Source organism: Sphaerodactylus townsendi, linkage group LG12 (genome assembly GCF_021028975.2).
Source record: "Sphaerodactylus townsendi isolate TG3544 linkage group LG12, MPM_Stown_v2.3, whole genome shotgun sequence".
In the NCBI taxonomy this organism is placed as follows: domain Eukaryota; kingdom Metazoa; phylum Chordata; class Lepidosauria; order Squamata; family Sphaerodactylidae; genus Sphaerodactylus; species Sphaerodactylus townsendi.
The window spans coordinates 51773433-51789259 of record NC_059436.1 but is presented as its reverse complement, the minus strand read 5'-3'; the positions used below and the strand labels follow the sequence as shown (position 1 = coordinate 51789259).

Here is a 15827-nt window from a genome sequence, read left to right as displayed (position 1 = left end):
ATAGTAACTTTTAAATTCTCATGAAAAGCTGTTGGGAGGGCTAGGATTTTGAGCAAAGGAGAGGTGGGGGAAGGTGGTACTTAACCTCCCACCCCTTCAGTGGTATCAAACTCGCGGCCCTCCAGATGTTCACGAACTACAATTCCCATCAGTCCCTCCCAACATGAGCATTGGCTATACTGGCAAGGGGTGATGGGAATTGTAGTGCATGAACATCTGGAGGGCCAAGAGTTTGACACCTGTGCCTTAAATCGTTATTTTTTTCAGCTCACAATTATCCCCCACCAAACTGCTTTTTCCTCTCCTGGCACCTGGTTGTGGGGCTGCTTCTCTTTGGGGTCAGGAAGGGCTCTGTAGCACCCAAGGGTCTCTGCTACGTGTCTTGCCCCTTAACCCCCTTGAAATCAATACAGCTTTCATTTTTCACTGTGAACAAGATCCAGAGAGCCAGTTTAGGCACACCCGGTTGAATGCCCCCCTCCCACCGACAGCAGGCTCTCTCCACACCTCAGCTGCAAAAGAGATTCCCCAAGGCAAGCAGAAGGCACTGCAATACCCCAAAAGCACAAGGGAAAAAACCCTTGGGTACCTGGCGGCACAGTTCCTTGGATGCCTAGCAGCCAGCCCCAGCGCGCCAGGAGGGACTTCCTTCTCCTACGCCAGTGTTTCCCAACCTTTTTGACATCACGGTACCCTTGACCTCACTCTTCATATCTCACGGTACCCCTGTCATCCTTCCCCCACCTTCCCCTCCCAGCTCCCCTGCTTGCCACCCCCACTTTCCCCTCCCAGGGTGAAGGGAAGCATGGGGGTGGGTGGGTGGGTGGGTGGTGGCTGCTGACTTTGCGGCAGGTCCTGCCCCCTGGGCCAGCTCCATATTCTTGCTGGTGCTGGTGCGAGGCACCGCAAAAGTGAGGGGGGCCGGTAGCATTGCCATGGTGCCCCTGGGACATGCTCATGGCACCCCAGGGTACCACGGAACCCTGGCTGGGAATCGCTGTCTACACAAATGTCCATGCTGGATGGCGTAGCCGAGGCACCTTTTTTTTGCCAACTGGGGCTTTCCGAGGAGTTAATGGGGGGCAGGATGGAGCTGAGTGATGGAGCTGTTGACTCCGGGCTGCATAAAACGCTGTCGAGATAGACCCCCCACAATTGCAATAAAATCCCCACCCACCCAAAGGAGCCCCTCCGGTGTTTATTCCAGCGCTCCCCAACGTGCACCTGCTGGAAAGCAGGAGGGAGGGGCGGGGCGGGGAGGGACCGCCCACCGGGGCCCCGCCCACTTTCCCTTCCCCGCACATGGCCAGGCCCCGGCCCGCGGGCCCCGAGCTCTGCAGGCGGGTGGGCGGGCGCCGGGCCAGGGGGCGCCCCGCGGGTCCTGCTGCCCCGTCCCCCTCCGGCCCTCGCGGGGCGCCTCGGCTCCCTCCGGTTGCTGCCTGCCTGAGCCGCGGCGGCGGCCGCTCTCGGGAGAACCTTCCAGCCGCGGCGGCGGCGGCGGCGGCGGCGGCCCCAAGTCGGCTCTGCATTTGAATAGCACAAAGGAACCGCCGCGCCTGGATTGGCCGGGCGGGCGGCCGGGGGGCGGGCGGCGCCTGCCAATCCAAGCCAAAGGCGCGCGGGGATTGGCGGCGGCGGCCGGGGGCGGGCCGGCGGGGCCCCTACAAATAGCGGGGGCTGGGCCAGCGAGCGCTTATTGCCTCGCACGCGAAAGCGCGGCCGGCCGGGCAGAGGCAGGCAGGCGGGCGGGCGGGCCGGGCGAGGGGCGCATGGTGGCGGCGAGGCGGGCCCGGGCGGAGCGCCGAGAGGGAGCCCCGCGAGGGTCGGGCGCGTGGATGCGGCGCCCGGGCGGCGGAGGATGGAGTGCGCGCTGGACGCCCAGGCGCTGATCAGCCTCTCCCTGCGCAAGATCCACAGCTCGCGCACGCAGCGCGGCGGCATCAAGCTGCACAAGAACCTGCTCGTCTCCTACGTGCTGCGCAACGCCCGGCAGCTCTACCTGAGCGAGCGCTACGCCGAGCTCTACCGCCGCCAGCAGCAGCAGCAGCAGCACCAGCAGCCCTCCTACCCCGACGGGCTCCTGGGCATGCCCCCGCCGCCCTGCGCGCCCGCCGAGCTCTCCGCCGCCGACTTCAGCGCGCTCCCCTCGGCGCCCGACGACGAGCAGGACGGCGGGCAGCTGCGGAGCTGCGCCCTGGCCCGGGTGGGCGTCGCGGGCGAGCTGCTGGAGATGCCCGTCTGCGCCGCCGCGCTGCAGGACGAGGAGCCGCCGCCGTCGCCGGCCGCCCTGGCCGGGCTCTGCAGGGACTCGCCGCCCGCCTTCTACGCCCCGCGCGCCGCCGCCTCCTCGGCCGGGCTGCTGTACCCGGGCGCGGGCGGCTGCGAGTTCGCGCCGTCGGGGCTGCCGGCCGCCGCCGCCTCGCCGCATTGCTCCAGCCGCACCACCGTCTTGGACCTGGACACGCACGTGGTGACCACGGTGGACAACGGCTTCTTGCACCAGGACTGCTGCGCCCACGGGCCCTGCTGCGGACAGGCCGCCGCCCACCCGCCGCCGCCCAGCCCGGGCTCCAAGCGCAAGTACGAGCCGGGCCCCGAGAGCCAGGCGGCCGCCGGAGGAGGAGGAGGCGGCGGCGGCGGCCCGGGCGCGGTGGCGGCATTGGCGGCGGCCGCTCCGGCCGGAGGGGGCGGCCTGGGCCCGGGCGTGCCGTTCGCCCCCTGCCCCAAGCGCGCCCGCTTCGAGGACTTCAGCGCCGCCGCCGAGGTCGCCTCGGACTCCTCCAACATCTCCAACCTGATCTCCATTTTCGGCTCCGGCTTCACGGGGCTGGTGAGCCGCCAGCAGCAGCAGCAGCAGGCGGACTCGGAGCAGCCGCTCAACGGGCAGCTGTGTAGCAAACAGGCGCTGGCCAGCTTGGGGGCTTGGACGCGGGCCATCGTGGCCTTCTAGGGGCTGGCGCCGGCCGCGGCTCGGACAAGGGGGGAGGGAGGGGCCCCGACCCCGGAACAAAAGACTGGAGGGGAGGGGGGCGCGGAAGGCGAATGTTTTCTAAAATTGTAAGATAAACTTTAATGCTGAGATTTCGGGTCTTTATTTTTACAGAGATGGAGCGAAAATAGTACCTATTTAAAGTTTTAAAACGAAACCTTTTTTTTTTTTTGGTGTGTGGTGTTGCTGGGGGGGGGGGCGCGTCTCTTTCTCTGTCCCCCTTTTTCATCCTTCCAGGGTATTTTCAGTATTTGGGGTCCGAAAAGGGGGGGGGGTTCTGCAGAGATGCCACCAGGTGAGGAGCAGCAAGGAAGCAGACTTGGGGAAGGGGAGTTGCTGCCCCCCCCCCCGACCACCCGAAAACAACCCTTTGGGGTTTTGCAGAGGGGGGGGAGAGAGAAGGGGGCCCTGAATGTTTGTTTTTGAAGCCAGATCAGTGGGTGAAACTCTTAACTGCAGGGGGTTGTGGATTCCTCCCCCCCCCCCATGGGGAAAAAAAGAAAAGAAATAACCCTGAAAAAAAGAATCGCCTCCAACAAACTCTTCTGGTTTAGTTTTCCCCTTTGCAGCAACATCCTCTTGTGGCAAAGGGAGAAGAGCCCCCCCCAGACCAGAAGCAGGGAACAGCCCCCCCCTGGGGGGGGGGGGGGTGGGGGGGGGGGGGGGTGGGGGGGGGGGGGGTGGGGGGGGGGGGGGGGGGGGGGGGGGGGGTGTGGGGGGGGGGGGGGGGGGGGGGCGGGGGGGGGGGTGGGGGGGGAAGGGGGGGGGGGGGGGGGGGGGGGGGGGGGGAGGGAGGGAGGGGGGGGGGGGGGGTGGGGGGTCGGGGGGGGGGGGGGGGGGGGGGGTGGGGGTGTGGGGGTGTTGGGGGGGGGGGGTGGGGGGGGGGGGGCGGTTTGGGGGGGGGGGCGTGGGGGGGGGGGGGGGTGGGGGGGGGGGGGGGTGGGGGGGGGGGGGGGTGGGGGGGGGGGGGGGTGGGGGGGGGGGGGGGTGGGGGGGGGGGGGGGTGGGGGGGGGGGGGGGTGGGGGGGGGGGGGGGTGGGGGGGGGGGGGGGTGGGGGGGGGGGGGGGTGGGGGGGGGGGGGGGTGGGGGGGGGGGGGGGTGGGGGGGGGGGGGGGTGGGGGGGGGGGGGGGTGGGGGGGGGGGGGGGTGGGGGGGGGGGGGGGTGGGGGGGGGGGGGGGTGGGGGGGGGGGGGGGTGGGGGGGGGGGGGGGTGGGGGGGGGGGGGGGTGGGGGGGGGGGGGGGTGGGGGGGGGGGGGGGTGGGGGGGGGGGGGGGTGGGGGGGGGGGGGGGTGGGGGGGGGGGGGGGTGGGGGGGGGGGGGGGTGGGGGGGGGGGGGGGTGGGGGGGGGGGGGGGTGGGGGGGGGGGGGGGTGGGGGGGGGGGGGGGTGGGGGGGGGGGGGGGTGGGGGGGGGGGGGGGTGGGGGGGGGGGGGGGTGGGGGGGGGGGGGGGTGGGGGGGGGGGGGGGTGGGGGGGGGGGGGGGTGGGGGGGGGGGGGGGTGGGGGGGGGGGGGGGTGGGGGGGGGGGGGGGTGGGGGGGGGGGGGGGTGGGGGGGGGGGGGGGTGGGGGGGGGGGGGGGTGGGGGGGGGGGGGGGTGGGGGGGGGGGGGGGTGGGGGGGGGGGGGGGTGGGGGGGGGGGGGGGTGGGGGGGGGGGGGGGTGGGGGGGGGGGGGGGTGGGGGGGGGGGGGGGTGGGGGGGGGGGGGGGTGGGGGGGGGGGGGGGTGGGGGGGGGGGGGGGTGGGGGGGGGGGGGGGTGGGGGGGGGGGGGGGTGGGGGGGGGGGGGGGTGGGGGGGGGGGGGGGTGGGGGGGGGGGGGGGTGGGGGGGGGGGGGGGTGGGGGGGGGGGGGGGTGGGGGGGGGGGGGGGTGGGGGGGGGGGGGGGTGGGGGGGGGGGGGGGTGGGGGGGGGGGGGGGTGGGGGGGGGGGGGGGTGGGGGGGGGGGGGGGTGGGGGGGGGGGGGGGTGGGGGGGGGGGGGGGTGGGGGGGGGGGGGGGTGGGGGGGGGGGGGGGTGGGGGGGGGGGGGGGTGGGGGGGGGGGGGGGTGGGGGGGGGGGGGGGTGGGGGGGGGGGGGGGTGGGGGGGGGGGGGGGTGGGGGGGGGGGGGGGTGGGGGGGGGGGGGGGTGGGGGGGGGGGGGGGTGGGGGGGGGGGGGGGTGGGGGGGGGGGGGGGTGGGGGGGGGGGGGGGTGGGGGGGGGGGGGGGTGGGGGGGGGGGGGGGTGGGGGGGGGGGGGGGTGGGGGGGGGGGGGGGTGGGGGGGGGGGGGGGTGGGGGGGGGGGGGGGTGGGGGGGGGGGGGGGTGGGGGGGGGGGGGGGTGGGGGGGGGGGGGGGTGGGGGGGGGGGGGGGTGGGGGGGGGGGGGGGTGGGGGGGGGGGGGGGTGGGGGGGGGGGGGGGTGGGGGGGGGGGGGGGTGGGGGGGGGGGGGGGTGGGGGGGGGGGGGGGTGGGGGGGGGGGGGGGTGGGGGGGGGGGGGGGTGGGGGGGGGGGGGGGTGGGGGGGGGGGGGGGTGGGGGGGGGGGGGGGTGGGGGGGGGGGGGGGTGGGGGGGGGGGGGGGTGGGGGGGGGGGGGGGTGGGGGGGGGGGGGGGTGGGGGGGGGGGGGGGTGGGGGGGGGGGGGGGTGGGGGGGGGGGGGGGTGGGGGGGGGGGGGGGTGGGGGGGGGGGGGGGTGGGGGGGGGGGGGGGTGGGGGGGGGGGGGGGTGGGGGGGGGGGGGGGTGGGGGGGGGGGGGGGTGGGGGGGGGGGGGGGTGGGGGGGGGGGGGGGTGGGGGGGGGGGGGGGTGGGGGGGGGGGGGGGTGGGGGGGGGGGGGGGTGGGGGGGGGGGGGGGTGGGGGGGGGGGGGGGTGGGGGGGGGGGGGGGTGGGGGGGGGGGGGGGTGGGGGGGGGGGGGGGTGGGGGGGGGGGGGGGTGGGGGGGGGGGGGGGTGGGGGGGGGGGGGGGTGGGGGGGGGGGGGGGTGGGGGGGGGGGGGGGTGGGGGGGGGGGGGGGTGGGGGGGGGGGGGGGTGGGGGGGGGGGGGGGTGGGGGGGGGGGGGGGTGGGGGGGGGGGGGGGTGGGGGGGGGGGGGGGTGGGGGGGGGGGGGGGTGGGGGGGGGGGGGGGTGGGGGGGGGGGGGGGTGGGGGGGGGGGGGGGTGGGGGGGGGGGGGGGTGGGGGGGGGGGGGGGTGGGGGGGGGGGGGGGTGGGGGGGGGGGGGGGTGGGGGGGGGGGGGGGTGGGGGGGGGGGGGGGTGGGGGGGGGGGGGGGTGGGGGGGGGGGGGGGTGGGGGGGGGGGGGGGTGGGGGGGGGGGGGGGTGGGGGGGGGGGGGGGTGGGGGGGGGGGGGGGTGGGGGGGGGGGGGGGTGGGGGGGGGGGGGGGTGGGGGGGGGGGGGGGTGGGGGGGGGGGGGGGTGGGGGGGGGGGGGGGTGGGGGGGGGGGGGGGTGGGGGGGGGGGGGGGTGGGGGGGGGGGGGGGTGGGGGGGGGGGGGGGTGGGGGGGGGGGGGGGTGGGGGGGGGGGGGGGTGGGGGGGGGGGGGGGTGGGGGGGGGGGGGGGTGGGGGGGGGGGGGGGTGGGGGGGGGGGGGGGTGGGGGGGGGGGGGGGTGGGGGGGGGGGGGGGTGGGGGGGGGGGGGGGTGGGGGGGGGGGGGGGTGGGGGGGGAACATCTGGAGTGCCAAAGGTTCACCACCACGGGGTTAGAGGGTCAGAATAGTACTGCAGAAATTTGGGTACAAAATCCCACAACCACGCAGCTCACTGAGTGACATTCGACCAGTCGCTTGGTCTCAGTCTAACCTACTTCACAGTGTTGGCATGAAGATAACGTGGAAGGAATGTTGTGATGTTGCGGTCACTCATTCCCTTATACAAAACAGTCTGACAGCGAAGGGAACCTTCAATACCAAGCTGAGCTCCTCGGAGGAAGGGTGCGATTAAAATGTCATAAATTCTGGCCTTGACACTATGGCCCCTTCCGCACACGCAAAATAATGCGTTTTCAAACCACTTTCACAACGGTTTGCACGTGGATTTTGCCATTCCGCACAGCTTCAAAGAGCACTGAAAGCAGTTTGAAAGTGCATTATTCTGCATGTGCGGAATGAGCCCATGCTACTCTGGCTCCTTAGCCCAGCTCATAACAGCAGACCTGTGAAGCGCACCTGCTCATCTTCACCACTGCCGAATGTCTCCGTTGTGTGAGAAATTCTGCTCTTTCTGCTTGCCAGAAGCAAGAAAGATGGCAAGAGCTGTTTGGGGAGGTCCCTTTTTCCTTCTGTCCTGAGTAGCTGGCTCTTGAACTTAACTGGGAAAGTTTCTAGATGGCCAGTGGCAGCCAGGAGCAAGCAGAACCAAGCGGAATTAGCAGTGCGCCTCTTGGCTCAGCTTCCTCCAGGGCTGGCTGAAAAAGAAGAGTTGGATTGATATCCCCCCTTTCTCTCCTGTAAGGAGACTCAAAAGGGCTTACAGGTTGCTTTCCCTTCCCCCCCTCACAACAAACACCCTGTGAGGTAGGTGGGGCTGAGAGAGCTCCGAAGAACTGTGACTCGCCCAAGGTCACCCAGCTGACCTGTGTGGGAGTGCACAGGCTAATCTGAATTCCCCACATAAGCCTCCACAGCTCAGGCGGCAGAGCAAGGAATCAAACCCCGTTCCTCCAGATTAGAGCGCACCTGCTCTTCACCACTACGCCACTGCTGCGCCAAAGGAAGTTGTGACTCTGATACAAGTCCCCAGCATACAAACCACCTTTGTTTTAAATAACCACAAAACCTATTTGCTTTGTTTATACCCAGCTGTCTTGCCTATAAAGTGGCTTGCATCATCCTTCCCTCTCCTGTTTTATCCTCACGCTGACAACTCTGAGGGGTGGGTTAGGCCGAGCGTGTGTGACTGACCCAAGGGCACCCAGCAAGTTTCCACGGCATGAGGTCTCCCAGATTTCCGTCCAACCCTCTAACCCACAGGTCCCCAACATCGTGCATGTGAGTGCCGTGGTATCTGCCAACATCTTCTCTGGCACCAGACAGGTTTTTTAAAAGAAAATGGGTGCAGCTTTTACCCAGCAAGGCTTAAGACCAGAGGTGGCCTGGCAGGGGCTGATGGGAATTGTAGTCCATGAACATCTGGAGCGCCATATGTTGGCCCCCCCTGTCAGATAGACCGTGAAGATTTTTTAATTGATTTCTTTGGCAGTCGTGATCAGCCCAGCACCAGGATCTTCACTGTGCGACTGAAGGTAAGCTGGGGCAACTATGTCGCTGATTCCATCTCTTGCAGTAGCCATGGTGCATGTGGGTGCCATGGTATCCACCAACATCTCCTCTGGCACCAGACAGCTTTTTAAAAAAGAAAGTGGGTGAGCATCCGAGTCCTCCGTGGCTCCCTCTGCAGCCACGACTTCCACAGAAAGGAGCCCGTTTCCCTGAGTGACCGAAACGAGTACTTTTCAACCGGCTAGAAACAACTGTTCTGGCTACGGAAGGAGAGCAGAGCGGGGAGAGAGGAAAGCTATCGCTGCAAACTCTGGGTTGGGAAATTCCTGGTGATTTGGGAGCGGAGCTTGGGGAATGAAGTGGGAGGGGAGGGTGTCAGCAGAGTACAGCGCCACACAGTCCGCCCTCCAAAGCAGCCGTTTTATCCAGGGCAGCTGGGATTGGCCATGCTGGCAGAAGCTGATGGGAATTGTAGTCCATGAACATCTGGGGGCTTTCCCCACTGACAGAGTTGAACTGGTTTCTCCCTAGGTTCGCCTCAGTGAATCCCCACTGCCACCGAGCTCAACATTGTTTTGTCTCAGTTCCCCCCCCCCCCCTCAGAACTGCGACATCCTTGTCGCAGTTATGAACTACACTTTTCTGCCGGAACAATGTCGATACCGCTTCCAAGTGGGGAAGCATCGAAATGACACCTCATCCATTCAACCAATCACGAGGCGCTTTTGTGGCATGCGCGGAACAGGAGAATCGTGGCGGGCAGAAAGCGCATGTAACTGTAAACTTTAAAAACTGTAAAAAAAAAGAACGCTCCCGTTTCCCGCCGTAACACAAGCGCCAATCACAATCGAGGAGCAAAACAGGCACCAAGATAATCCCGCCCACTTAGCTCGGTTCCAGGGGGCCAACTCAGTTGCTGTGGGGACAGCCTGGAATTGCCCTCCAGGGGGACAAAGAGAGTTTGGATTTAGAAGAGTTTGGATTTATATCCCCCCTTTCTCTCCTGCAAGGAGGCTCAAAGGGGCTCACAAACTCCTTTCCCTCACAACAAACACCCTGTGAGGTAGGTGGGGCTGAGAGACCTCCGAAGAACTGTGACTAGCCTAAGGTCACCCAGCTGGCATGTGTTGGAGTGCACAGGCTAGTCTAGTTCCCCAGATAAGCCTCCACAGCTCAAGTGGCAGAGCGGGGAATCAAACCCGCTTCTCCAGCTTAGAGTGCACCTGCTCTTAACCACTACGCCACTGCTGCTCTCAGATGGTATGTTGCAAAGATTAGCTCTATAAGTAGGTCAGTGTTATATAATACCAATATTGCAGAGGAACATCAGTACGAGAGAGCAGCTTACTTAAGGCCACCCAGTGAGCGAGCAGGAAGATTCAAATCTGGGGCCTCCTTGGCAAACCTCTCCGTCTCTTCAGCTCCTGTGCTACACCTGTGCTCAGGTTGGAGACGTCTGACTAGACCAGTCGAGCATCCCAAGTGTGGAGAGAGATTCTGGTCGCTTAAGCTGTGCCCCAAGACCAACGCATAATCCAAGGGATGCTCCCAAGTGAGGAGGGCCAAACACGAAGCACTCAGAAAGACGCTCAGGATGTCATTTTACAGATGCACCTGTGGCGTAGGAGGTTAGGAGCTCGTGTATCTAATCTGGAGGAACCGGGTTTGATTCCCCGCTCTGCCGCCTGAGCTGTGGAGGCTTCTCTGGGGAATTCGGATTAGCCTGTGCACTCCCACACACGCCAGCTGGGTGACCTTGGGCTAGTCACAGCTTCTCGGAGCTCTCTCAGCCCCACCTACCTCACAGGGTGTTTGTTGTGAGGGGGGAAGGGCAAGGAGATTGTCAGCCCCTTTGAGTCTCCTGCAGGAGAGAAAGGGGGGATATAAATCCAAACTCTTCTTCTTCTTCTTCTTCTTCTTCTTCTTCTACTACTACTACTACTACTACTACTACTACTACTACTACTACTACTACTAAGGGGACACAGCTACAGACTGTAGCACAGCTGCCGGAGCACACCCTGCCATCAAAAGAATCCAGGATCAAACCAAAGATGTAGGGCACCCAAGTCACCACCCTGCCCCCCACTTCCTCCTTTTTCCTCTCCTGCTGGGTGACAGGCAGGTGGGAAAGTAGCATCTGATCCCTCCTCTACACCCCACTCTCCTGTTGCCTATGAACAGGGTGAAGAGGGGCATAGTAGCACTACTTCCCTTGCCCCATCCAGGCCCCAGGGAGGCAGGAAGATAGCGACTGCCCCCCTTTGTGGGGACAGCAGTGGCGCAGTGGTTAAGAGCAGGTGACTTGGGTCGCAGTTCTTCAGAGATCTCTCAGCCCCACCCACCTCACAGGGCGGGGGGAGGGAAAGGAGATTGTCAGCCCCTTTGAGTCTCCTTACAGGTGAGAAAGGGGGATGTAAATCCGAACTCTTCTTCTTCTGCTAAACACCCCCAAACCACTATTTTTATTATCAGATGTTGTGACTGATAAAAGAGAGTGCCACTGTACATGTACAGATTGCATTTTAGTCCTCTTGAGGCTGTCTTTATATATCCAGGGTTTAAAAGGGATCGGTTTGTAGGGCAAGTTTTGAGGGAAGGGGTGAGACTGAGAAAAACATTTACATATCGATTTTGTATTTGCTGATTGTGTATTTATAAACTGTACCTTCCACAAACTTAGCCAAGTTGGTTTCCGAGGGAAAACAACACATGACCATCCAGGCTTCCTTTCACAATGGGAACGGGGCAAGAATCCTCGACTGCCAGTTTGCAGATTATATTCTGAGCAACTCCCGCATTTCTTGGAAGTTTTTCAGAGGTTTCCTAGTGAAAGAATCCGAATCAATGGATGAGCTTCCCTGAAAGGCAGTTTTGCTTCAAAGTAGAAAATTAGATTAATTCAGGGAGGATTAGTCTGTCATCAACAGTTCTTAGCTACAATAGATAAATAGAACCTTCCTGTTCAGAGGCAGTTTATCTTTGAATACCAGTTGCTGCAAACATCAGGAAAGATCTTCGTTCTTCATTTTCTGTACCTAGAGGTGTCCAATCACTGCCATCAACAGGCTGCTGGGGTAGATGGGCTTTTTTTTTTATCCTGTGGGGAAATTCAGGGACAATTTGCTGCTTTATGCCATAATTACTAAGAATGGAGCCTCAATGTGCAGAGGCAGTATACCTCCAAAATACCCAATACTAGTGCCAGACAATAAGGTGGTGCTGCCTACTTACGGGCTTTCCAAAACCTCTGCTGAAAACCGAACACTGGACAAGATTGATATATCAGGTTGTTTGAGACATTTTGTTGTTCTAAGAAAGACAATCACATCGCTTCCTGGACCACGCAGAGTGAGGGAGAACTGCGCCAGAGGCACATGCATGCCCTGCGCCCCTGTCGTGGTGCCACCTGCCTGGGAACACCCCTGCCACGCCCCCAGAATGCCCCGGCCACGCCCCAGGCGAAGAGCATGCCTGGGGCATCGCGCACCCCCCTTCCCTGTTGGCACTACGCCACTGCCCTCCAGGACAAATCCAAGCCGCTGCGGAAACACTAAAACACCAGGCAGCGGCCTCTTCCACACACGCAGAATAATGCGTTCTCAAACCACTTTCACAACTGTTTGCAAGTGGATTTTGCTATTCCGCACAGCTTCAAAGAGCATTGAAAGCAGTTTGAAAGTGCATTATTCTGCATGTGCGGAAGGAGCCAGTGGCACCACAGGTAAGGTGACCAGATGGTCACCTTTGTGAACCGGGACAGGGGTAGGCAGCCCCGCACGTGCGCAGCCGCAGGGGCGCACTGCCTTCTAGGGCTTGCCGTTTCCATATAGCGTAGTCACGGCAGCCTCCCCAAAATTGGACAATTTCAATAACCCGGCGGGACGCGGGACAAATTGTTTGAAGGCGGGACTGTCCCGCCAAAAGCGGGACGTCTGGTAAGCCTGACCACAGGTCACTGCCACTGATAGCAGGCTGAGACCATAGGCTGCATCAGCACCTGGCAGGAATGAAGCCTCTGTGTACAGAGGCAGTGTATCTTTGAGCACCAGCCACTGGGAGATAAACAGTGTGAGAGATATAGTTTCCCTGCCTTGTTTGTGGACTTTCTCGAAGTATCCAGCTGCCCCCTGTTAAAAACAGGAAGCTTTAAAAGCCATCCAGAGGAGGTCTCTTATTGTGCTGCTCTGAGTATCTCCTGCAACGTACAGTCACAGAAGATGGTCAGGGATGTATTGTCGAAGGCTTTCACAGCCGGAATCACGGGGGTGTTGTGTGGTTTCTGGGCTGCATGGCCGTATTCTAGTAGCATTTTCTCCTGACATTTTGCCTGCATCTGACCACAATACAACAACCTTTATTAGGCATGTTAAAATAGGCTCCAGGGCATTGCAGACATTTCTGAAGTACAAATCAAAAGTACATTCAAAACACAGACAAACTGTATCTAGCATTGGACGTTACTTAGAAAATTCTGTCACTTGTAAAAGAAATTTTGCTACTTTTTCCAAGAGCGCGGCCTCTGTGTTATTTAGCAAAAGCTCCACAACAGAGTTGTCAGAGTCTCTTTCAGATTTGTCTAAGACCCGCCCAGGAGAGAAATTCCTAATACCCACATATCTCGGACAGTCAAGTGAGCAAGAGTCTCCACTTGGTTTTTACAGTGTGGACAGACCCGATCCTGGAGAGGGATAGATAGGGAGCGACCCTTTGTAATGGTTGCCTGCATCTGTGGCTGGCACCTTCCGGATCTTCGAGATGCCAGCCACAGATGCAGGCGAAACGTCAGGAGAGAATGCTACTAGAATACAGCCATTATCAGGGATGTTTGATACAGCATGGTCAACTGCATCCCTTTTTGACGTTGTCTTTGTTTTTATCCAGTTTTGTTGCAGGTGTTCCCAATACTTTGACACTACGGATAAGTTTCATGCCAATTATCCAGCAAACACACACACACACACACACACACACACACACGAAGAATGCAAAAATGTAATTAAAAAAATTCCTCCCAGCAAAATAGGTGAAAAAGAAAGGCTTGCGGGTTCAATTCACATGAGAGAGAACAAAAATCGAATCAGGGATTTTCGAGTCAGCAGGGACGAGCAATTTTAAATCAACCATACAGGACTTGGTTTGCATGAACAATGGGGCAAGGGGGGGGGCAATCACCATCAGTGCCACCCCCCATTTTTTATCCCTAGCATCAAATTACTGAGGATGGGGGTCTGAGAGTGGGGGCGGGGGAGGAGTTTGCTTGCTGCTACCAGACAAATGGTAAACCTACAAAATTGTAGAACTTGGCTTTGTAAGCAGATGGAGCGAGGGAGTCCCGGTGTAAACCAAGGGCCTTGTGCATCCAAGGATGGGTTAATTCTATACATCAGTGATGGCGAACCTTTTCGAGACCGAGTGCCCAAATTGCAACCCAAAACCCACTTATTTATTGCCAAGGGCCAACACGGCAATTTAACCTGAATACTGAAGTTTTAGTTTAGAAAAAAATGGTTGACTCCGAGGCGTGCGTTACTCGGGAGTAAGCTTGGTGGTAGTCGGTGGCTTTGCTTTGCAGCAACCATGCAACTCTACCAACGGGTGAATCACGACCCTAGGAGGGTTTACTCAGAAGCAAGCCCCATTGCCAGCAGCCAAGCTTACCCCCAGGTAAAGGATCGTGCTTTAGTTCTTCGCATGAAAATCAGTGGGGTTTAACAGCACGTAACAGGATTACCTACACTGCTTCCCCAAAACTACCCTGTTTCCCCGAATATAAGACATCCCCGGAAAATAAGACGTAGTAGAGGTTTTGCTAAAGTGTGAAATATAAGGCATCCCCCAAAAGTAAGACGTAGCAAAGTTTTTGTTTGGAAGCATGTCCGACGAACAGAACACAGAAAAATAAGACATCCCCAGAAAATAAGACATAGCTCATCTTTGGGAGCAAAAATTAATATAAGACACTGTCTTATTTTCGGGGAAACACGGTAGGTCTTAGGTTTAATGCTAATAATCGAGCCCAGTGGCACAGGCCAGCCTAGATGTGGGGGGGGGGGGGGACTCTGTTTGCACGTGCCCACAGAGAGGGCTCTGAGTGCCACCTCTGGTACCCGTGCCATAGGTTCGCCACCACTGCTATACATATAGTTTTGCAGGGAGCCTCACAACTTCCTTGTTTGGGAGAAGCTAGTTAGCAGGAGTCCAAATGAACCAAGAAGTCAAATCAGGATTGGGGAGGAAAGCAAACCGTAGGCAAAGAAGGCAGAGCGGAGGGAAGGTAGGGCGCGGAACCCTCCACTGCTGCCTCTCTTGCAGGCAGCCTGTTACTGACATCATGATTAATTTATCAGATGCTTATGAATATGCAGATGAGGCACGGGTTTTGGCTTTCAACTGCTGTGGAAGGGGAAAGCCTGTGTGTATGCCCTGCCGGCACCAGAAGATGTGTATGTGTCTGTCTCCCTTTGTTTAGAAACAACTGCTTTCGTTACTGCTCAGAATCCGTGCAGAACCTTCCCAGTCAGAGATGAAAATAAGAGTACTGGGGCAGAGAGCGTTGCTTTCTCATAGAGCTCCCGCAGGCTTTTGGGAGATGGGGGGGGGGGCACAGACTCCTGTCGATCTCCCTCCGCTGTACCATTCAAAAGAAACTTTTGCCCTGAGAAGGGGAGGGGGGAGACCGGGAAGCAGTAGGATGAAGGGGGTCTCTGTTGCTTTGCCCTTCCTTCCCCAGCGAGTCTGCTCTCTAGTCTCGGGAGCTAGAAGAACTAGTTGTTCAGATGGGAGCCATGCAGACAGTGAGGCACGAGGGGAGAGGGGGGCAAGAGCTGGGCTAAATCTAGCTTTAGCGGCTGCGCACTTTTTGTAGCACTGCCAACAGACCTGGAGGGGGGGGGGGCCTGTTACAAATGGACAACTGAAACTTTTCCATGGCATGGAAGTAAATGACATCAGCTGATCTAGCAACGGTGATCCATGCAACGGTCACCTCCAGGTTAGACCACTGTAACTCGCTCTATGTGGGCTTGCCTTTGGCCATGATCCGGAAATCAAAACTCATTCAGAATGCAGCAGCCAGGCTGCTTACTGGCAGTTCGAGCAGGGATCGAATCACACCGATCCTATACCGTCTGCACTGGCTGCTGATTGAGTTCCGGATTATGTTTAAAGGGTTGGTTTTGACCTTCAAAGCCGTTCGCGGTCTCGGACCTGCGTACCTGAGGGACCTCCTCTCCCCATATTGCCCCAGTAGGCCCCTCCGCTCCTCGGAGGAGGACCTACTCGTGATCCCTGGCCCAAAAATGATCAGGCTGGCCTCGACGAGGGGCAGGGCCTTTTCAGCCCTGGCCCCTACCTGGTGGAACAGGCTCCCTAGGGAGATCAGGGCCCTGCGGGACTTACAGAGTTTCCGCAGGGCCTGCAAGACGGACCTGTTCCACCAGGCATTTGGCCAGCCTGGTTAAAAATGCATTTACAGTGTCATCTGGCCTCCCGTGGGCACAAGGGGGGGGGGAGGGGGTAGCCAGATGCCATCCACATTTTTACATGGGTTCTGTTTTTATGTAATTAATATTTAAATTATGTTTTAATGTATGTTTTAACCTTGTTGTGAACCGCCCGGAGCCCTCAGGGGGAGGGCGATATATAA

The 15827-nt window shown here is 61.9% G+C and overlaps 2 protein-coding genes across 2 annotated transcripts in view; one reads left to right on the top strand and one right to left on the bottom strand.

Moving 5' to 3' along the window:
- Window positions 1-1771, bottom strand: part of LOC125441572 (serine/threonine-protein kinase N2-like) — a 10697-nt gene extending 8926 nt beyond the window's left edge. The window contains exons 1-3 of the mRNA XM_048512180.1: window positions 1706-1771; window positions 1272-1661; window positions 463-512 (exon numbers count right to left, since the gene is read on the bottom strand). Of these exons, the coding sequence (XP_048368137.1) occupies window positions 463-512; window positions 1272-1661; window positions 1706-1771 (506 nt within the window). The remainder of the gene's footprint in view (window positions 1-462; window positions 513-1271; window positions 1662-1705) is intronic.
- On the top strand, window positions 1602-3503 carry IER5L (immediate early response 5 like). The gene has a single exon (XM_048512743.1). The coding sequence runs from the start codon at window positions 1859-1861 to the stop codon at window positions 2948-2950; it is 1092 nt and encodes a 363-aa protein (XP_048368700.1). The 5' UTR covers window positions 1602-1858; the 3' UTR covers window positions 2951-3503.
- The last annotated feature ends 12324 nt before the right edge of the window (window positions 3504-15827 follow it).

What these genes read in the sequence shown, in the direction of transcription:
- IER5L (XM_048512743.1), top strand. Translation starts at nt 1,859, where the DNA reads ATGGAGTGCGCGCTGGACGCCCAGGCGCTGATCAGCCTCTCCCTGCGC.